This window comes from Mobula hypostoma, chromosome 9, assembly GCF_963921235.1.
Source record: "Mobula hypostoma chromosome 9, sMobHyp1.1, whole genome shotgun sequence".
Lineage (NCBI taxonomy): Eukaryota > Metazoa > Chordata > Chondrichthyes > Myliobatiformes > Myliobatidae > Mobula > Mobula hypostoma.
This window is the reverse complement of record NC_086105.1, coordinates 65,814,041-65,838,049: the sequence shown is the minus strand read 5'-3', so window position 1 is coordinate 65,838,049 and position 24,009 is coordinate 65,814,041. Positions and strand designations below refer to the sequence as shown.

Sequence of the window (24,009 nt, the reverse complement as noted above, 5' to 3'; positions counted from 1 at the left end):
CTTATTGTCTAACCTTGCACTGCTTCGATGTACTGTTGTAATGATATAATCAGCACGAACAGTATGCAAGTAAAGCTTTTCATGCCTTCCACATCCTTGCCAGGGACTTCAATCAGGCTAGCTTGAAGAAATATCTGCCCATTTACCATCGACTACAGCACCAGGGGCCCCATGGAGGGTATCCTGACTGCTTGTATCACAGCCTGGCATTGGAGTACCAATACCCAAAATGGACAAGTCTCCAAAAAGTAGTGGATACAGCCCAATCCATCACAGGTAAAGCCCTCCTATCATTAAACACTTAAGCAAAAAGGCGGTGTCATAGGAAAGCAGCTTCCATCATCAAGGACCCCACCATCTCCACTATGCTCTCTTCTCACTGCAGCCATCGGGAAGGAGGTACAGGTCCCACACCACCACGTTTAGGAGCAGTGTACCTTCAACCATCAGAATCCTAAATCAGCGTGAATAACTTCACTTAGCTCAACTCTGAACTGATTCCACAACCTACAGACTCACTTTCAAGAAGTCAACAACTCATGTTCTGAAATTTATTTACTTAAATATTTATTATTAATATTTTGCTTTTTTGTATTTGTTTTTTTAAAAATTTGCATCCAGTGGTTTCTTTTGCACATTGGTAGTTTGTCAGTCTGGGTGTGGTTTTTCATTTATTCTATTGCGTTTATTTGTTCTGTTGTGAATTTCCAAAAAAACATAAACCTTCCTTTCCCTCATATGTTGACATACGTGAACTTTGATAATAAATTTACTTCGAACTTTGCTACATGTGACAATAAACCAATTCAATTAACTAGTTTTGCACACTGGATGTTAGTAGTGGATTTTTTGCCGATTCTATTGTACTTATTTTTCTGTGGGTGGCAGCAAGAAAATGAATCTTAATGTTGTAGGAGGTATGCATATTTTGTTAATAACTTAACTTTGAATTTTAATTCCCAGTTTAAATCAGTGACACTAGAGATACTGCAGATGCTGAAATCCAGAGCAAAACACACAAAATGCCAGAGAAATCTGTAGGTCAGGCAGCATCTATGGAGGGGAATAAACACTGGCACCAATCTTAAGAGGACCAACTCGATGTAGCTGGTTGCTAGTGATGTCATAGCACCGTGACATCATGGTCCCGCCCCGCTGTTGCGTTTTGAGTGACGCATGGCGGGGCGGCCCGGAGCAGCTCTCGCGAGGTTATGCAGATGAGCGGCGCCATGGCTCCCACATCGCTGGGGTAGCGGGCGGGCGGCGGACGAGGTGAAGGCAGAAGATGGCGGACGCCAAGCAGAAGCGCAACGAGCAGCTGAAGCGCTGGCTGGGCTCCGAGACGGAGCTCGAGCCTCCCGTGCTGAAGAAGAAGAAGACCAAGGTTAAGTTCGACGATGGCGCTGTCTTCCTGGCCGCCTGCTCGAGCGGCGACACGGAGGAGGTGAAGAAGCTGCTGGACCACGGCTCCGACATCAACTACGCCAATGTGGACGGGCTGACGGCGCTGCACCAGGTGGGCGGCTTTGGGTGGTCGTCACTATTCGAGATTACAAACCCTCTCTTCCCTTCCCTCCACTATCCCTCAGACAGGGCCTTCTCACCCCTACCCCTGGGAGCTGGATACCCTTCTCTTCTACCCCAGCTCCGTGTCTGTACCCTCCCCTTCCCTCATTCTCCCCCCGCGACGGGGCCTCTTCCCTTCTTACCTCTAACCCTGGGCGCTGGAACCCACACCTTTCCTAAACTCCCTCCACTTCCTTCATCCACCCCCGTGACAGATCCTTTTCCTCTCTCCTCACACCTATGCCACTATGCCACCGGGTCAGGACTCCTACCCTTCTCTCCCCCCCCCCCCCAAATCCAGGGGGTTGGACCACCTCCTTCCGTGACAATCCTAGCTCTCTCTGGGGGGGGGGGGTGTTACTCCTTCTCCGTTACTGGGTCCAACTCTGTTACAGCTCATGCCAGGGTTTTGTTCCCCCCCCCCACACCAATTTTCCTCCCCTCTAGGAAAAGGTTTTCCTGCCTCACTCCCAGGGCTTAACTTATTGCCCTCACTCCCCCAACTGCACGGGACGGGATCTTTCTTTCCACCCTGCCTCATTCTCTTTCCCCACTGGGGCATCCAGCCTAGAGGGCTCTCCACCCCTCTTCTGGAGAGCGTATGGACTGGACCACCCAACCCGCCATCTTTTCCTTTCTCCTGTGGCCCCCACCAGACAGGATCTCTCCATCCCTTGCCAATTCTCCTTGAGCAGGATCTTCTCTTCCCCTCTCCTCACCTCCCTGTCATTTCCTCCCCTGGGACTGGACCCTTCCCACCCCCCAGGACAGAATCCTCTCACTCCTTTTCCCCTGGGGCTTGGATCCCCTTCTCCAGTTCTTGCCCTCTAGGCTGGATGCCCCTTCCTCTGACACGATTTCCTCCTCCTTCAACTTTTTTGGAAGCCAGTTCCTACCCCACACCCACACAACCAATTGTCACAGAAGATTATAGTGTTTAGAAAGGGAGGACACATGATCTCTGACGCCCATGTGTGTGGGGGATAACATTAAGATTGTCAATATATGTGAGCATCGGTGGTGCTGATTTATACACAGTAAACCATCTGCCGAGAGCTGAGTGTCAATGGCATCTCCAAATGTAAGATGTCGTTCTAAACCCAGGTTGTGTGCAGAGGAGTATGTTTTAGGCTTGTACTGACCCTTCTGTAGTTCACATTTCTACTTGCATTCCTGTGGAGGTTGTGTTGCATTAAGTCTTGAGAACCAAGGTCTCCTCGGATTCTGCAAACCACAGTTAAAACCACTTGGCTGCTCTGCTGAAGTTGAGGTGCGGGCTGACAGAAGGTTCAGAGCTCAGCTCTACTACAGTCTCTATACATAGCACTAATTACTCTGCTGTCACCACAGGGGTAGTGCTTAACACCAAAAAAAGAAGATGAAGGTTATTGAATTAATTGTCACAGGAGTTCATGAGAATGGAAGGGTGAATGCATGAGGCGTGTTTGATGGCTCTGATCCTATACTTGAGTTTAGAAGAATGAAGGGTATCTCATTGAAACCCACTGAATATTGAAAGAGATGGTGGATGTGGAGAGGATGTTTCCGATAGTGAGGGTGTCTAGAACCAGAGGACACAGCCTCAGTATAGAGTGAGGTCCCTTTAGAAAAGAGAAGACGAATTTCTTTAGTTTAGAGGGTGGTGAATCGTGAATTCATTGCCACCGACGGCTGTGGAGGGCAGGTCATTGGGTATATTTAAAGTGAAAGTCAGTAGGTCCTTGATGAGTAAGGACATCAAAGGTTATGGAGTAGAAGGCAGGAGAATGCCGTTGAGGAGAATAATCAATCATGATGGAATGGCAGAGCAGATTCGGTGAACTGAATGGCCTAACTCTACTCCTGTGTCTTATGGTCTCGTGTACATAGTTATAGTAATACTTCATATTATTTTTCCTTGTCATGACAACATTGTGGAAATGGATTCAATTCTTTTTTGTTAACTGTGCGATGTTGAATATGTGCATTAGTGCTCAGTTTTTAATGTATTGATAAAGGACTGATGTACAGCACCTTTTCTGCCTCTATGAAGGGTTGATGTGTTTGCTTTGGTCTTGTTGAACACCTTCACTTGCTGGACTGTTACAATTCCCGTCCATTCATTTAATGATTTTAATTGAGGTGTTCCGTGATGCCAATGTAACAGAAGAGCTGCATTTTTTAAAACAATTATATTGCCTGCAGGTCTGAAATCTTTACCTAATCTCCGACTTTTTTTGTTGCTTAAGGCAGTCATTGTGTTCCTTTCAGTGTTTAAAGTTCACACTAGTATTCCCACTACAAGAGTATTTGGAAAACTTATGTTCTTTGTTATATTTAAATTAAACTGATACTAATTGTTGAAGCTAACATCTGAAATGCAATTTTAACATAAACCAATTTTAATATGTGTATGGCAGTGCAATTCTTTGCCGATCTGAGTTGACTGCATGGGAGAGCTTAACTTTTAGCAGATTTGTCAAGTTAATATGTCAAGACATTTGGTTAATTAACATGGCAAGCTTTCAGAACTAAAAATTTGAAGTGCACTCTTCAGAAACTAACATTGCAAGGTGACCTGAAGTTTGGATTTGATGTTCTTATCATGACATATGTCTAAACATTTCCTTTTAAGGATACAGTATTCTATAGCATAAGGCGATGTGATTCACTGTGCACTGTATGGGACTTGTGGTGATATCAGATGGGTGGAAACATTCCAGCTTGCCATTCTTTAGTGTGCATTCCTAAAACGACAGACAATGCAAATCATAGTATAGGAGTGGATGCATTCCTCAACTGACAGGTTTGAAATGTCTTATGATTGAGGTTGCCGATTTAGTTGGAAAATAGAAATGATAGAAAAGTGCCAGGAATTTTTCGAGGTGTTGCATACTTAGGCACTGTATATTTAACAAAAGCTGCTAGGCTTGCAACATCTCAAGTCTTCTGCTTCATTAGGAAATTTTTTGAATCTTATTGCTTGGACAATTGGTAGTAAAGAGAAATTACCAGCAAGTGTAATGCAGTTCTATATTTAAATGCCAAGGCACCTCAATAGATTTTGATCATTAGTGTTCCAGTCAGATTCATAATCAAAGGGGCACATATTTTTCTATACTTGCTTTCCTTGAAATGTGCTGATTTTCAATTTTTTGGAATCAGATTTAATATAAGCTCGAGATTCTACTGATGCTGGAGATCCAGAGCAACATACACAGAAAGCCAGAGGAACTCAGCAAATCAGGCAAGAATGAATCAACTGTCGGTGTTTTGGTACTGATGAGGGTCCCAGCCTGAAATGTGGACTGTTCATTTCCATCAGTGTTGCATGACCTGCTGAGTTACTCCCGCATTTTGTGTGTTGCTCAGGTTTAATATCACTAACATACAGTACATTGTGAAATTTGGTTTTTTTTCCTGCAGCTTTACGTTGCAATACATAAAAGCTAAATTGCAATAAGAAATGTATATAAAATTAAATGTTTCTAAGCATTAGACCACAATTTGCAGACTATTTTGCTATTTTCTTTTGAACAACATTATTTATTGTATTTCAAATGTTGTGACCTTTCCTAGCGTATATTTATACACCTTGATGCTCTGGTATATATGGTGGCACCAATTGGCAGCTGCTAGTGTTTTTTCCCTGAAAGTTGCAGAATCTTTATCTCACCTATCATTTAATGTAGGCAGTCTGGCATGGACTGGAGGAGTGGAGTGCAGCTTTAAGAATCTGTTTCTATTTGGTGTGTAATTCTAGTAGAATAGTGTCTTTCTTGGAATATAGTTATGATAGTCTGAATCTTTTATTAATATCAAAGTATCAAAATTGAAAATGTCAGTCACAGTGAAATGTTTGGTACCTAAATTTTCAGAATTAGGTTTAATATCGCTGGAATATGTCTTGAAATTTTTTTTTTGCTGCAGCAGTACATTGCAATATGTAATTAAAGAACTGAATTACTATAAGAAATATATCAATGAAATTAGTGCAAAAAGACAAAATAATGAGGTAAGGGATTTGCAAGACTAAAATCATTCCATAGAACATAGATTGTTACAGCATGGGAACAGCCATTTGGCCAACACTGGTTCCCCTGCCCTGCTCTGCTCACTTCTACCTCCTACCCAAGGTCCACAAACCTGACAGTACAGGTAGGCCCACTGTCTGTGCCTGCTCCTGCCTTGTGAACTCGTGTCCTCATACCTTGACTCCGTTCTGCCCCCTCTTGGTTCAGACACTTCCCACCTATATCTGCAACACTTCTCATGCTCTCGATTCCCCCCACTAGCTTCTAATTCCCTGGCCCTGACAGCCTCATTTTCACCGTGGATGTCCAGTCCCTATATACTTCTATCCCCCATCAAGAAGGCCTTAATGCTCTACCCTTTCTTCTTAATAAAAGATCCAACCAGTTCCCCCTCCTCTGTCTGGCAGGAACTGGTGCTCATCCTCAGTGATTTCTCCCTTGGCTCCTCCCACTTTCACCAGACATGGTTGCCATGGGCCCTAGCTATGCCTACCTTTTTGTTGGCTATGTAGAGCAGTCCATGTTCCCAGCCTTCCTGCTAATGCTCCTCAACTCTTCCTCCACTGCTCTGAGACTGCATTGCTCCTGCTTCATGCACTGATGCTGAGCTCGTCAATTTCAACAGCTGTGCTTCCAACTTCCATCCTGCCCTTAAATTCACTTAGTCCATTTCTGACACCTCCCTCCCCTTTCTCGATCTCTCCAGAGACAAACTATCAACATAGTTATTCTCTCACAGCTATCTACCTGTTCTCACCCTATGTCCTCTTAAAAATGCTATTCCCCTTTCTCAGTTCCTTTGTCTCTGCCGCACCTGTTCCCAGGATGTGGCTTTTCTTTCCAGGACATCAGAGTTGTCCTCCTTCAAAGAACTGGGTTTCCCTTCCTCTGCTATTGATGCTGCCCATCTTCCCACTGCCTTAACAGTGACAGAGTTACACTTGTCCTTATCTATCACCCCATCAGTCTCCGCAACTTCCGCCATTTCCTAAGGGATCCAAGCATCTTTACTGCCCCCCCCCTGCTTTTTGCAGGGATTGTTCCCTCCGTGATTCCCTTGTCCATTCATCCCTCCCGGCACTTATCCCTGCAAGCAGCCCAAATGCTACACCTGCCCATTCACTTCTTCCCTCTCCTCCATTCAGGGCCTTAACAATCTTTCTAGGTGAGGAAACACTTCACCTGTGAATCTGCAGGGGTTGTCTGTTGGGTCTGGGTCTGTCGATGTGGCCTCTTCTGCATTGGTGATACTTGTAAATTGGGGGACCACTTAATTATGCAGCTCCACTACATCTGCCAAAATTGGAGCTTTCAGGTGGCTGAACATTTTAATTCCCATTCCTGTTCCAGCACGTCGGTCCACAGCCGACTCTTGTCCAATGATGAGGTCACACTCTGGGCCAAGGAGCAACACCTTGTATTCCATCTGGGTAGCCTCCAACCTGATGACATGACAATCAATTTTTTGGTTTAAAAATAAGTGTCCCATCTCCCATCTTCCGTTCCCTATGCTGGCCTCTCACATCTTCTCACCTGCCAGTCATTTCCCCCTCCTTTTCTGTCTCCTATGGTCCACTCTCCTCCCCCCCCCATCAGATTTCTTCTCCAGCCCTTTACCTGTCCCATCTTCCTGGCTTCACCTTTCACCTTCTAGCTATTCTCCTTCTTCTTCCCCACACCTTTTTATTCTGGCATCTTCCCCCTCCCTTTCCAGTCCTGATGAAGGGTCTTGGCCCGAAATATCGACTGTTTATTCATTTCCATAGGTGCTGCCTGATTTGAGTTCCTCCAGCATTTTGTGTTTGTTGCTCAGGTGTAGTATCACTCACATAGGTTTGATGCAAATTAAACTAATTACTTTTGCTTGTACATGATGTATATTCCTGCATCTTCTGCATATTCGTGTGGTTATCTGAAAGTTTCTGGTATGTCTCTCTGGTTATCTGCTTCCCCTGGCAGCCTGTTTCAGGCACCTACCACTCTGGGGGAGGTGGAAAAAACACTTGTCCTTCAAGTGTATACTGCCGCTATCCTGGGGATGAGTTATGATACTCAATCTATGCTTCTCATAATTTTAACTACTTCCATCAAGTCTGCTCTTGGCCTCCGTTCTTGACAAAGCTGATCATCATTAAAACCGATATATATGTTACATATACTTTGAAACAAGCAGTGAAATGCATTATTGGTGTCCGAACAAATAAATGAGGATTGTGCTGGGCTGCCTACAAGTGATGCCACATTTCCGGTACCAACATAGAATTCCGATAAGTCCATGTAGTCAAGGAAGAAGGTACAAACTTCTTCTTTTCTTTTTAAATCTTTTTATTGAGTAAGTATACAAAAAAGGTAAGCCATATAAACATTAATACAATGTTAAAGTACAATAAAATTCCAAAAGATAACAATACCAAAAAGAAAATACTACAAACAATGTAATTTAAGCATAAGAAACCAAGATAACATAATAGTATACTAGATTTTATATATATCAATGGAAAAAAAAAGAAAAAAGAAAAAAAAACCCCCCAAAAAAAAAACCCACCGTGCAACTACCTAAAAGCAAAGCAAAGCAATGGGCTAACTTGAAACCAAACAGAGTTAAACTTAAAATCACGTCCTCAATCCCGACCTCCATTAAAACAGTGAAAAAAAAACAAGAAGGGTAAATATTACATTAAATGAAAATATCGAATAAAAGGTCCCCAAATCTGTTCAAATTTAAATGAAGAATCATAAAGGTTACTTCTAATTTTCTCCAGATTCAAACATAAAATCGTCTGAGAAAACCAAAAAAAGGTAGTTGGAGCATTAAGCTCTTTCCAATGTTGTAAAATACATCTTTTCGCCATTAAAGTAAGAAATGCAATCATTCTACGGGCTGAAGGGGAAAGATTACTAGAAATTTTAGGTAGTCCAAAGATAGCAGTAATAGGGTGAGGAGAGATATCTATATTTAATACCTTAGAAATAATATTGAAAATATCTCTCCAAAAAGTTTCCAAAGTAGGGCAAGACCAAAACATATGAGTTAAAGAGGCTATCTGCCCCGAACATCTATCACAGAAAGGATTAATATGCGAGTAAAAACGCGCTAACTTATCTTTGGACATATGTGCTCTATGAACCACTTTAAATTGAATTAGGGAATGTTTAGCACAAATAGAGGAAGTATTAACTAATTGTAAAATCTGCCCCCAATCATCCACAGAAATGGTAAGCCCCAATTCCTGTTCCCAATCTACCCTAATCTTATCAAATGGAGCTTTCCTAAGTTTCATAATAATATTATAAATCATAGCCGATGCACCTTTCTGACATGGATTAAGGTTAATTATCGAATCTAAAATATATATAGGAGGAAGCATTGGAAAGGAAGAAAGTATAGTACTTAGGAAATTTCTAACTTGTAAATATCTAAAAAAATGTATTCTTGATAAGTTATATTTATTAGATAATTGTTCAAAAGACATAAGGGAACCATCTAAAAATAAATCCAAAAACCGTAAAATACCCTTAGTCTTCCAAGTTTGAAAAGCGCGATCCGTAAAAGAGGGAGGAAAAAATATGTTACCTAAAATAGGAATCGCTAACCCGAATTGATTAAGATCAAAAAATTTTCTGAATTGAAACCAAATGCGCAAAGCATATTTAACTATCGGGTTAGAGACCTGCTTAAGGCGTTTCGAATCAAAAGGAAGAGAGGAACCTAAAATAGAACCAAGTGTATAACCCTGAACAGATTGTAATTCCAATGCTACCCATTTAGGAATAGATAGTATGTCCCGGTCAAGTAACCAAAATTTCATATGTCGAATATTAATAGCCCAATAATAAAATCTAAAGTTAGGTAATGCTAAACCTCCATCTCTCTTAGCTTTCTGTAAATGTATTTTACCCAGTCTCGGATTCTTATTCTGCCAAATAAATGAAGAAATTTTAGAGTCAACTTTATCAAAAAAAGATTTAGGAACGAAAATTGGTAATGCCTGAAACACATATAAAAATTTTGGCAAAAAAAACATCTTAACTGCATTAATACGACCAATCAAAGTTAAATATAAGGGAAACCATTTAGATGAAAGTTGAGTAATATGGTCTATTAATGGTAAAAAGTTAGTCTTAAATAAATCTTTATGTTTACAAGTAATTTTAATCCCAAGATATGAAAAGTAATTATTAATCAATTTAAATGGAAATTTATAATATAAGGGAAGATGTTTATTAATCGGAAAAAGTTCACTCTTACTAAGATTTAATTTATAACCTGAGAAAAGACCAAATTGTGCTAATAACTCTAAAACAGCAGGAATGGATCTCTCAGGATTAGAAATATATAAAAGTAAATCATCAGCATAGAGTGATAATTTATGGGACTTTAATCCCCGAGTTATCCCAGTAATATTTGAAGATTCTCGAATAGCAATTGCAAGAGGTTCTAATGCAATATCAAATAATAGGGGACTAAGAGGACAGCCTTGTCGAGTACCACGAAAGAGAGGAAAAAAAGGTGAGTTTAAGGAGTTAGTACGAACCGAGGCTACAGGGGAGTGATATAACAGTTTAATCCAGGATATAAATTTCAAGCTAAAATTAAACATTTCAAGCACCTTAAATAAATAAGGCCATTCTACTCTATCAAAAGCTTTCTCGGCATCTAAAGAAATAACACACTCAGGAACATTTTGTGAGGGAGTATAAACGATATTTAACAATGTACGAATATTATAAAAAGAGTAACGACCTTTAATAAAACCCGTTTGGTCTTCCGAAATAATAGAAGGAAGTACTTTTTCTAGTCTATTTGCTAATAACTTGGAAAAAACTTTAGAATCAACATTTAATAAAGATATTGGTCTATAAGATGCACATTGAGCAGGGTCTTTATCCTTCTTTAGTATTAAAGAAATTGATGCTCTATTAAAAGATTCCGGAAGTTTACCAAGTTTCAAAGAAGCCTCAAAAACCTTATAGAGCCAAGGAATCAATAAAGAAGCAAAACATTTATAAAATTCAACGGTAAACCCATCAGGGCCAGGAGCTTTCCCCAGATTCATAGAAAAAATAACATTCTTAATCTCATCCATTGTAATGGAAGTATCTAATAAAGAAGACATATCCTGTGAAATCTGAGGGAAGTCTAACTTATCTAAAAAATCATTCATATATTTAGAATCTCGAGGAGACTCTGATTGATATAAAGAAGAATAAAAATCACAAAAGGTTTGATTAATCCCCACATGATCCAATATCAATCGATCATTTTGGTTATAAATCTGATTGATTTGAGATTTAACATAATTAGATTTCAATTGATTAGCCAGCAGCTTGCCAATTTTATCACTGTGAACATAAAAATCACTTCTTGTTTTCTTTAATTGGTTTACAATCGAGGACGAGAGTAGTAAACTGTGTTCCATTTGAAGTTCAGTTCTTTGTTTGTATAGCTCCTCAGAAGGAGCCATAACATATTTCTTATCAATTTCTTTAATCTTGTCCACAATTGCCATCTCCTCCTGCTTCTGTTTCTTCCTCAAAGCAACGGAATACGAAATAATCTGACCCCGAATATAGGCTTTAAAAGTGTCCCAAAGAGTGTTAACCGAAATATCTTCTGTATGGTTAATTGTAAAAAAAAGCTCAATCTGTTCATTCATAAAATTAACAAAGTCCGAGTCCTGAAGCAACAGCGAATTAAAACGCCATTGTCTATTGTTTGGTATATTGGCCATAATTTTAATAGAAAGCTTAAGTGGAGCATGATCCGAAATGGTTATAGAATCATAATCACATTTAATCACTGAAGGAATGAGACGAGAATCAATGAAAAAATAATCAATTCTTGAATAGGAATGATGAACATGTGAAAAGAAGGAAAAATCTTTTTCCTGAGGATGCAGAAAACGCCAAATGTCCGTCGACCCAGAATCAGAAAGGAAAAAATTAATCAAATTTGCAGATTTATTAGGTAAAGTCCGTAAAGGAGCCGAACGGTCCAAAGCTGGAGATAAACAGGTATTAAGATCTCCGCCCCAAATCAATGAAAACTCGTTCAAATTCGGAAACTGATCAAACAATGATTTATAAAATTCCGGACAATCCATATTAGGAGCATAAACATTAACCAAAACTACTTTTTTATTAAATAGTAAACCACTAACCAGTAAAAATCTACCATTCGGATCAGAGATAATATCCTGTTGTATAAAAGTAACTGAGGAGTCTATAAAAATAGAGACGCCTCGAATCTTAGCATTGGAGTTCGAATGAAATTGTTGTCCCTTCCAGAATTTGAAAAAACGTAGTCTGTCCCCCCTCCGTACATGGGTCTCTTGTAAAAATAAAATTTGTGCTTTAAGTCTCCGGAACACTTTAAAAACTTTTTTCCTTTTAATAGGATGATTAAGACCATTAGTATTCCAGGAGACAAAATTAATAATAGACTCCATAAATCCTAAAGTCAACCCATAACAAGGAGGATTGACAATAGGCGCGACCCACAAACCCGGAGAGGAAACAGAACATACAAAAGATACCGGGGAAAAGGACGCAACCAATACTTCAATAATGTATATAGCCCAAAGAGAAACAAACTAAAACGTGAAGCCCCTCCCACCACCTCCCACCCCAAGACCCCAAGGCGAAATCTAAAGCAGACCCGCCAGAAAGAAGCAAGCGCTAAAACTACCCCCATGACTTCCGGTATACGCTCCCTAAAAAAAAGGTATAAATATGAAAAGGGTCAGCTAATTGTAAAACAGTAAAAAAAAAGTAAAAAAAAGTTAGCTCAATTAAAATACACACAGAACAGAACAAAAGCCGGAAAGTATATATTAAAAAAAAACCACAATAAACCTCAAACTCATGAATAGACACAGCAACAAAAAAAAAATAGGATTATTAACATAAAATGATTATAAAAAGCAAAACCGAATAAAATTTAAAAAAAACTACAAAATTTAAGGCCGCACAGGAAATACGTAAGATGACAAAAGGGAAGTAACCACTCAGAATCCCCTGGGAAAAGAAAGAAATGACGCAGTTAAAAAGAAAGTTTAGCAGCCATATTAAGAAATCGAAAGTAAACTTTTCTGCCCAAATAGGGCACAGAAAAGTTAAAACCAACCAATTCACAGCCTCCGATCAACGGAGAAAATTTAAAAAAAAGGCAATTAAGATGTTGAAGATGAAAGTTGATCCAGATAACTCTGGGCATCCGATAGAGAATCAAAAAAACGAAGGGCTCCATCTAACATGCGAATCCTTAGACGTGCAGGGTACAGCAGCGCTGGTCTTAAATCCATCTTATAGAATTCCGACATCACGGATCTGTAACGGACCCGTTGGTCCCAGATTGGTTTACTGAAATCTTCCACGAATCGGAACTTAAGATCCGAAAAATCAATGAAACCTTTAGATCGAGCGAATCGAAACAGTCTCTCCTTGTCTTGAAAGTAATGAAAACGTAAGATAACATGCCTCGGTCTATCTGACCTAGACGAGTATGATGGGATTCTGTGAACACGATCCAGTAGCGGTGGTTGGTCAGGAAATACAGTAGGGAATGCATCTTTTAAAAGTTGGGAGAAATATTTCATAGGGTTGTTAGCTTCCACGGCTTCCCTGACGCCAATCATTCGTAAATTCTGCCGTCGCATTCTAGATTCCAAGTCAGAGTTTTTAAAAGTCAAAAAGTCAAGTTTCTTCTTCATTACATTAATTGTTTCTTCGACTTTCCCCATCTTAAGCTCACTTTGTTGCGCGGATTTTTGAAGATCAGATATAGCCGACTGATGTTCCGCAATACATGTTTGCATCTTATCAATTAAATCGGCAATTTTCTGGAACTTAGTTGAGATTTCCGTATGAATCAGGTCTTTAACAAAGCCCATAATTTCTGTACGAATCATCTCCCTAACAGAGGTTGAAATTTCCCTCTGAATTAACTCCGATATCGCTTTCAAAGTCACCGGTGATTCAGTCGGAGGGAGATCCGTAGCTTTCGGTTTAACCGAAGGTTTACCATCCTTGCCGTCTTTCCCGTTCTTAGACATAGCCGATCTCAATATCATCCAATTGTCAGAGAATTCAGTTTAATTCAAAGTATTGTAAAAATTGATGCCTTAATAGTTAATTAAAGTATAGCTGACCATAGAGAGAAAAAACTCAGAGGTAATGGAGCGAGTCAAGAACGCGACTTCACTCCATGAGCGCTACCGGAAGTCCCCACAAACTTCTTACAAGCAGCGGTGGGAATTGAACCCTAATTTTACAGCTCCCCAAGAAAGCAGGTGCAACCTTCCACAACTTTCTCATTGTAGCTGAGGGGTATCACTGTCTGGTATGGAGGGGCCACTGCACAGAATTGGAAAAATCTGCAGAAGTTTGTAAAGTCAGTCAGCGACATCATGGGCACGAGCTTCCCCAGCATTGAGGGCACCTTCAAAAGACGATGCCTCAAAAATGAGGCATCCGTTATGGAACCCTATCACCCAGGACATTTCCTCTTCTCATTGCTACCATCAAGGTAGAGGTACAGGAGCCTGAAGATGCACGCTCAATGTTTCAGAAACATTTCTGAATGGACAATTAACCCATCAACACTTCCTCAGAATTTTTCTCTCTATTTTTGCTCTACTTAATTTAGTTTTGTACATTTTGTAGTTTTTATGACTATGTATTGCAATTACTACTGTTGCAAAACAAATTTTGTGATGTATGCCAGTGATATTAAACCTGACTATGAGACACTCATTTTGGCCACTGTAATAGGTACAGGAGTGAAACCTGGTGTGGTCTTTTGCTGCTTCAGGGTTTGAAATCTTGTGCATTCAGAGATGCTCTTCTACACACTACTGCTGTAATGCGTGGGTATTTGAGTTACTGTCGCCTTCCTGTCAGCTTGAACTGGACTAGCCATTTTCCTCTGACCTCTCTCATTAATGAAGTGTTTTCAGTCACAGAACTGCCATTAACTGGATGTTTTATTGTTTTTCACACCATTCTCTAAACTCAGGAGCAGGGGTTCACGGACCCCTTAATTAATGGCAGGGTTCATCATGTAAAAAAGGTTGGGAACCCCTGCTCTAAAGACTGTTGTGAGTGAAGACCCCAGGAGATCAGCCTTTTCTGAGATCCTCAAACCATCCCGTCGGATATCAACACGAAGAAAGTCATTGTGATCACATTTCTTCCCCATTCCGATATTTGATCTGAACAACAGCTGAACCTCTTAACCATATCTGCATGCTTTTCTGCATTGAGTTGCTTCCATATGATTGATTAGGATTTTGGCACTAATAAGTAGGTGTTCCAAATAAAGTGGCCACTGAGTGAATATTTTCTTTATTTTGTCCGTGTACCAGAGAGTAAGTGGAAAATATTGCTGTACTAAACTGGCTAAGTTGTTGACAATTTTGTTGCTGATGATAGCAGTTAGAAATAATATCCTGTAAATGTTTTTTTCTCAGTTTGAGATCTTGCTATGCAAGGTACAGAGGAATGAATGACAAAACAGATTGTGTGAATCAGTGGCTTAGTACTGTAATGGTCAAGAACTTGTGCTTGCTGGTATGAGATGATCATAGCGGGTAAATTTATAATTTGATTGCAGCTTAAGTCACCTCTACATATCGGCAAATTGGGGGGGGGAGAGGAAGGTTGATTGGTTCTGGATTAGTCAGGGCATCAAAGGTTACGGAAAGAAGGCGTAAGAGTGGGGTTGAGAGGGATAATGTTTCAGCCATGATGGAATGTCAGTGCAGACTCGGTGGGCCGAGCAGCCTCATTCTGCTTTCATGTCTTAAGATCTTTGTAAAAGAAAAAGTGCATTTCACCTGTGCTTACCTGTTCTCAGTGCCCTAAAACTCCGCGGAAAGAATGTCAGGTTTGTATCAAGGTTGCTGTAACATTGGCAAACACCTTACATTTTCACTGAAAATCCCACGAATCTGAGCACCAGCAGAGGCTAGCAATTTGCACCAGTTTCCTGTACAGGACACTGTCAAGTTCCCACTACATTAGCCCAAGAAGAGTTTCTTAATGCTTTGGGCTGAGTGTGTATGTGCACAGGAAGACTGGGAACGTGACAACAATCCAGTTATGGTCTTTACATGTGCAAAAGAATTCAAATCTTACTGTTTCGTTATCCGTGCAATTCAATCCTAGTCTCAAATAGGATGTTCAAAGCAGTGAGCTTGTCTCTGGTAAAAGTTTGACTTTGTACTTCTCTGAATAGTTAAAGGTATTTGCATTTATACAGAACATTTTAAATCTTGTTTTAACCCAAAGTTTTACAGCTTTTGAAGAGCTTTTGTCATTTTTGGGAAAAATGGCAGTGAGCACTCACGAAAGATAATGTGATGATTAATCAATCAGTTTATGGTTTTGATTAAAAGTTAATTATTGGCAAGGTAAGACTAGACTCATCCATGTCTGCAGGAGAGGGCTGAGTGCCATGGTTTTCTGGTCATCTTGAAAGAAGGCAGCTGACATTGTTGTACAGCAGTAGAATGACAACTGTAGTTTGTTTTCAAGTGTTTGGAGTGCTTGTGTATTAGCAGAAGACATGACTATTTCAAGATTGTTAAATATCATTTCTAGTACACAAGTGTAAAAGTGAGTGAGATATTTGTAACTTCAGATCTGATGCAGTACAAAAAGCTACTCTTTAATCATAATGATGGAAAATTGTTGCATTTTCACATTGAGTATTTATTGCCCAGTTTACCTCATTGCAATGAGTTAGTTTTATCTCTGCTTGTGATCTAACCATTTCTTGCATCATGAAACAGGAACTTTTCCATTTCAGTGCAGCAGTGACTGATGTGCTCCTGATGCCAAGTATGTATGTTCGACAATACAAGTGAGGCATTCTGACATCTACGAGACATGCTAACATATGCCAGCAAAATCCATGCTATCATTTAAATGTGGGCTATTATCAAAGAAAATCTACTCATTGGCATTTGTGAATTTTCACAAGACATAGGAACAAAGTCAAGCCATTCAGTCCATTGAGTCGCTCCATTTTATGGGCAAATTCTCTATAGCTTATAGGAAAAGCAAAATAATACATTCATCAACTGGGACCAAAATTAACTGTTTTCTGTCTCAACATTTTTCTACCTGACCTGAATGTTTCCAACAATTTTTATTTTTAGTTCAGTGTGGGTGCTTCAGTTTCTCCTCAATCCAAAGGCTTACAGTTTAGTAGGTTAATTGGTTATTGTTAATTGTCCCGTGGTTAGGCCAGAGTTAAATAGGTGTGTTGCAGGGTGGTGTGGCTTATTGGGCTGGAAAGGCCTGTTCCACGTTATATCTCTAAATGAATCAAAATAAATAAATCTCTGGCATCCATACTTTTATTTCATAGAAGTATCTTAACTGTATTCTTAAACTGTATCAGATTTCCAAAATATCACAATGCAACACACACAAAATCCTGGAGGAACTCAGCAGACCAGGCAACATCTATGGAAAAGAGTAAATATTTGACATTTTGGGCTGAGACCCTTCATCAGCATTTCATGAAGAAGTCCTGATGAAGGGTCTTGGCCTGAAGCGTCGACTATTTACTCTTTTTCATAGATGCCACCTAGCCTGCTGAGTTCCTCCAGCATTTTGTGTGTGTTGCTTACAAAACATCATGCTTGTTCTACTCATTGATATTCACTGGTTTGAATTTTCATTTGTTCTAGATTACCTTCAGTTGAAATTTCTCAGTTGCTCATTGAGGTCTGCTGAAGGGTCTCAGCCCGAAATGTTGACTGTAGTCTTTTCCATAGATGCTGCCTAGCCTGCTGAGTTCCTCTAACATTTTGTGTGTGTTGGAAAGAGTTTGTACATTTTTGCTGTGACAGCTTGGGTTTTCTCCATGTGCTCCAGATTCCCCTCATATTGCCAAGACATACAGGTTAGAAAGTTGTGACATGCTGTGTTGGTACTATGCATGGCGACACTTGTGAACTATCCTCAGAATATCCTCAGATTGGCTTGGTTGTTGTTGCAAATGACATTTCAATGTATAGTTGTGGTCTTGACGTATGTGTGACAAAGTTAATTTTCATAATCTAATCTTGCTGCCTTTGAAATATATTTTAGCACTTTGTCCAATGTGTCAATTATTTGGACAAATTTTCTTATATTGTTTTGGCACAATAATTACCAATTTGCTCTTTCAAAACTACCTTGTTAAATGTGCAAAATTGTTAGTGGGAAGATGTCAGTTATATTTTGCAAATTGCTGATGTTGCAATATAGAGATGGGATGTAGATCTACCACATGCTTGGTTTATAGCAAATTTAGTTAGAATTGGGTGTGTACACTCCGATCAAAACGGATAAATAAGTTTCTTTCTAGTGACAACTAGGTTTATCGAGCAGAGTTTTATAAGAAAATGCTGAACTTGGGCCGGGGTGTGGAATTCAAAGTAAATTTATTATCAAAGTACATGTGTGTCATCATATACAACCCTCAGATTCATTTACTTATTGATATTCATAATAAATAGAAAGAAATGTAATAATGAAAACTAACAAGCAACAAATGTGCAAAAGACAACAAACTGCAAATACAAAAAGAAAAGATAATAAGCAATAAATATTGAGAACACAAGTTGTAGAGCCTTAAAAGTGAGTCCATAGGTTGTGGAATTAGTTCATTGGGGTGAAGATATCCCCTTTTGCCCTTTAGTTGTGTAGAATTTATGAATACAGAAGTCCAGATATTTTGTTTTCAGTGTACATCATGGTATATATTTTGTGAAATGAAATTCCATTTATAGTTGTGAGTTCTTGTTGCTTTTCATAGGCAATAAAGGCTCGGCATTGGATCGCAGCAGTTCACTTGGATAAAACCTTATATGGTAGTTTACTTTCTATCTGTTTGTCTCATTAGAGTCTGCAATTAGACTACACAAACATTCCAGGAATTGCAGCTTTGAGATGGGAAGTACCACGAGCAAACTCAGTTTTATTGTGGTTTTTGATTTGCACCTATACTTGGAGAAAGCTTTGTGTGACTGCTGATGCTGGAAATCAGAGCAGCAGCAACACAAAATGCTGGAGGAACTCCACCCGTCAGGCAGCATCTATGGAAATGAATAAACAGTCAACTTTTCAGGCAGTGTCGTCATGACTGACTGTCTACGGAATCTCTGAATATGATTTAAGTTGATTTAATTTTAAAAGTTAAAAGCATGGGTGGCAACATCTGTTAGTTTCACAAAGTCCAACAGCAGGTCTGAGCAGTTTCACATCAACTGTTGAGTTGCTCTGAGTACCCCGCCCTTTCTATTAACCTCTCATTACATCACCATTGGGATCAGTGCCTTCAGCTGCTTTGGCTCTATGCACTGAAATTCCTTCCCTCAAGTATTCAGTATCTCTCTTTAAGAAACAACTTGTAACACCACTGTTTTGTCTGCCTACTATTTTTAACTTTTGAGATCCTAACAAGAATGTTTTGGGGATGTGTTCTGAGGTTGTGGCTTTAGTGTGAGTGCAGTGGTGTATTAGCAATTGCAAGTAGTGAAGCCTGCTGAATGGGGAGCCCATGTTAAACTTCGAAACCCCATCTCCAATGCAGGCATTTAATTTCATTTATAGGCACAAGATACTGCAAATGCTGGACATCCAGAGCAGCATACACAGAAAGCTGGATGAGCTTAGTAGGTCGGGCAGCATCTATGGAAAGGAATAAACAGTCAGCATTTATGGCTGAGAACCTTCAGGACTGGAAAGGAAAGGGGAAGTAAGCCAGGATAAGTTGAGGAGCGGGGAAGGAGTACAACCTGTACAGAGGGGAAGCATTTAAGAGGGTCTTGATGAACTCCAGTCAAAGGGAAGATTTTTGGGTAGATATACCTCAAAGAGATGTTGCCATGGAGCAGCAAATGATTCTGCAGATGTGGGAACATACACACAATGTTGGAGGAACTCGGCAGGTCAGGCATCATCTTGTGATTTTCAGTTATATATGTGATACTGAGTATTAAATAGCGGATCTTAAAACTTAGCTTTGGCTTGCTTGAGTCTCTGTCTAGTCTCCATCTGGTCTAAAATTTAGCCAAACTCCATCTGAACTCCCTTTCAGGTATTGTAGTCACATTATACCTTGTGTATCTTTTTCAATGTATGTGAATTGAACACAGCTTGGGAATGTCTTTCAAGATGAAGAAAGCTTTACCAGATTTTAATTAGACTTTGGGTCTTTGTTTAAAAACTAATGTCATGATGTGTTTTGGATTTCTGACCAAGTGGTCAATTGAATTCATTGTGCATACACACTTTTTTTAAGAACGTGTGTTTCCATAAACTTTCTAAACTTGAATCTTGTAATTTGTAATGATGACCTTAGTCTGGATGGAGCAAAGATTATCTTTATTAACTTTATCACATGCTCATCGAAAAATCAAAAACAGACAAAATGTGTTGTTTATGTGAAATCGAATCAGCGAGAATTGTGCTGGGCAATCACAAGTATTGCCATGCTCCTGGGTGCCAGCATAACATGCCTATAACTCATTAACACTAGTGGTATATCTTTGGAATGTGGGAGGAAACCATACAGTCACGGGGAGGACATACAAACTCCTTACAGACAGTAGCAGGAATTGACTCTGATCAGTGATCGATGGTGCTGTAAATGAGTCATCCTGAGTTCTACGCCACAGTTGTGCCCCAAGTTGAACAATCAAGTTGCCGTGGTTTCCCAGAGTTTTTAGTCCAAGGCATACCAGACTCTTCTCGCTGAAATCCACAACTACAGAGAATGCAAAACTCTAGGTGTGATCTAATGTGTAATGCAGCTTAATAAGTTACTGGTCTTGTTATCCAGAAGCATTGATTGATGATTTGAAATCACAACTTCATTTATTGGATTTAAAGGTGAGACCAGCTCTATTTGTCACATGTGCATCAAAACATACAGTGAAGTATGTCATTTGTGTTAATGACCAACAGTCTGAGGATGTGCTGGGTGCATCCTGCAAGTGTCACCATGATTCTGCTGCTAAATAACCCTAACCCATACATCTTTGGAATGTGGGATGAAACCGGAATACCTGGAGGAAACCTGTACCTTCATGGGGAGAAGTGGAAACATAGAAATTCCTTATAGACAGTAGCAGAAAATGAATCCTGATGATTGATGCTTTAGAGCATTAAACTACCCCTCCCCCCCCAACCCCAGACAGGGAATTTGAATTCAGTGAAATGAAAATTTGGACTTAAATATATCACTCGCAGTGATCATGGGAGAGACAGCAACCTAGACTATTGGCTCCTGAAACTTCAAAAAATAATGGAATGCAATGTGCTGCTGCCTCAAAACAAATTTCGCATCACATGTCAGTGGGAATAAATCTGGTTCTGATTTTTTAAAGTATTCAATATATTATGAAATGATAAATTAGCTTGCTGGGTGGTCTCTGACTTGGGACCTAGGCTCTTCAGGCATCAAGACCATAAAAGCAGAATTAGGTCATTCGGCCCATTGAGTCTGCTCTGCCATTCTATCATAGCTGATTTATTTTCCTTCTCAAACCCATTCTCTTGGCTTCTCCCCGTAACCTTTGATGTCCTTCCTAATCACCCAATGACTTAACCACCACAGCTGTCTGTGCAATGAATTCTACGGATTCACCAACCTCTGGTTTAGAAAAAAATCCTTGTAGTCTGTATTAAAGTGATGCCCCTCTATTCTGAGGCTATGTCCTCTGGATTTTAAGACTCCTCCACTCTAGGAAACATCCACTTAACATCTATTCTTTCCAAGGTCTTTTAATACTCGATGGGTTTCAATGAGAATCCTCCCCTATTCTAAACTCCAATAAATTGTAGAAATTTGCAGTTGTACTCCACAAAAGGTAGTACTAAATTAATCTTTACTTTTAAATGAGAGATTTTTCATCCAAAATTTTAGCGTGGGGGTGGTGGGCAGGTGAAAACATGCATGTGTTTGGGCAGCACATTAGCTTTAATGTCATCAAAAGGTACAGTGTACTTGAGGGCTAAATGGGCTTCTAATATAATGTAACTGGTTAATTGTGAAGAAGAATCAGCTATCCTTTCCTGATTTGGCCTGTGTGTAACTCCAGGATCTCTGCAGTGTGATTTCCTACTAGCTACTCCTTGTTATGGCCTAGTCAACACCCATATGAAATTACAATAAAGTACAGTATGGGTAAGAGGACATTGAAAATATACAGCTGCTGCAGATCTGAAATAGATACAACATCCTGGAAACATTCACTGAGCAAGAAACAGTGAACATTTCAGATCAGAGGAGGAGAGATGATCTGGAATCACTTTCTGCATGATACTAAACAGATACCCAGCTTAGCCAACCCTGCCTGTTCATCTTCAATTGTGTATGAAAACGTGTTCGATTGGGATTTTGCCCAGAAGTGATGCTGTCTCAACTCCAACCTTATTCAGGAAGCTTAACACCATCCAGGCGGAATTAGCTTGTCTTCCAGCTTCTTCAACGATAGTGTAGGGATGGTGTATATTATTTGGTGCCTATTGTAAGAACTCCTCAGACTTAGTTGCAGCTTAATTCACCAATTCACCAAGAGCAGAAAAGCACATAGGGCAAGTCGATTGTTTTAAGTTTTATCCCGTTCCAGACTGAGAATATTTTACAATTCCTCAGACACTGGATCAAAACCTTTGGGAGTGTCTTCACGAGATGGCTACTGTGGTTCAAGAAGGTAGTTCACCAATGTTCCGAAGAAAATGCCAATTCATTCTGGACATCACAATGCCCAATTAGGAGGAAATGTTGCAAGTTGTTAGTTACTGAATCTCAAACTTGAAATGCATAACCATAGGGACCAAAACTGTTCAACCCTAATTGACTGATTGAGTAGTTTGGCAGTGTTACACTGACATGAGAAGTAATTTTGTTTGACTGTCAATTTGGAATATCATTCAAATGTCCTTCAACATTTAACAAGGATTTGCTAGGTGGATCTACACATGTAAATTTAAACTGGAAGTATCCAAGTGAAGAAAAATATTTCTTTTTGATGTTTATTGCGAGGAACGGTAACACAAGAACTATGCCTTTGATATGGTGTGATGTGCTCTTCATGATGGTGAATAACTGGGCAAGCTTTTTATAAATGAATGTTTATTTAGAGATAGTGTGGCCCATCTGTGGAATTTGTTTCCATGAGCAGCCGTGGAGGCCAAGTCGTTGGGTGCATTTAAAGCAGAGATAGGTTCTTGATTAGCCAGGGCATCAAAGGGTATGAGGAGAAGGCAGGGGAGGAGGGGATGACTGGAAGAATTGGATCAGCCCATGATTGAATGGCAGATTGGACTCAATGGGCCGAATGGCTTACTTCTGCTCCTATGTCTTAGGATCTTAATTACCTGCACTGCCCAGCAACCCCCCCATTTAACTTTAGTCTAATCACAGGACAATTTACAATGATCAGTTAACCTACTAATCGGCACATCTTTGGAACGTGGGAGGAAACCAGAACACCCCGAGGAAACCCATGTATTTGTTGAGAGGAAGTACAAACACCTGATAGACGATATCATAATTGAACTCCGAATTCTGCCCTGAGCTGTAATAGTGTCAGTTAGCCACTATACTACTGAGGAGTCCCAAATAAATAAAATAAACAAAAAAAAAAGTAATGAGCATTGTGATAGTATTAGAGATAGGCTGTGATAGAAGAATGAGAGTATTGTGAACATGTGATGTTGGCACCAGAATGTGTGACGATCCTTGTGGGCTGCCCTGTCACTTATTCGCTGATGATGCAAATGACACATTTCACTGTTATCTAGTCTGATTGCTCAGATAATGTGCCCAAACCAGCAAGCTTCTGCTTAGAAAAAGTGCTGCAAGGTGAACCAAGCTGCAATTTATGTGAATTTTTGTAACACTAGCACTGTTCATTAACAGTTAATTTTTTATACAAATAGAATGGTTTTCTGAAATTTATAACCAGTCCAGCCATGTTGGTTTTTCTTGGTTCTTTTAGTGTGCAGGTAGTGCAGTACTACTGTTGGTGTCCATTTGGTAGTATAAAATCTAGCTGTTAACTCATGGAATTGGGTTGATTACTATTAATTTGAGAGAATGAGTAGGAAGTAAGTGGCCAATTGCTTGGCATTCTGAGAGGATTTTCCTATTGACCTGTCCATGGGTTAGGATGAGGAATGTTTCAACTGATTTATGCTCTATGCTCCTTGAAATAGTTCTAGCTGATCAGGTGAAAAGATGTTGTTCAAAATGTAAACCAATTACTTAAAAAATGAAGGGTCATGATGAAGGGGTTTTGGCCCCAAATGCCGAATATTTACTCATTTTCATTGATGTTGTTTAACCTGCTGAGTTCCTCCAGCAAAAATTGTAGGACTGGAGGAGGTAAAAGTTAAATTAAGGTCCCAGTCCTTAATCAGTACT

At 39.7% G+C, this 24,009-nt stretch overlaps 1 protein-coding gene across 7 annotated transcripts in view; it reads left to right on the top strand.

The window, feature by feature from the left end:
* The first annotated feature begins 1,186 nt into the window (after positions 1-1,186).
* The window catches only part of ppp1r12a (protein phosphatase 1, regulatory subunit 12A), a 250,859-nt gene continuing 228,036 nt past the window's right edge, over positions 1,187-24,009 (top strand). For 2 of the 7 annotated variants that reach the window (XM_063058433.1, XM_063058430.1), the window contains exon 1: positions 1,187-1,516. In XM_063058433.1, the coding sequence (XP_062914503.1) occupies positions 1,286-1,516 (231 nt within the window). In that variant the 5' untranslated portion in view covers positions 1,187-1,285. The remainder of the gene's footprint in view (positions 1,517-24,009) is intronic. The other 5 variants (XM_063058427.1, XM_063058431.1, XM_063058429.1 and 2 more) reach the window with 3 other exon arrangements.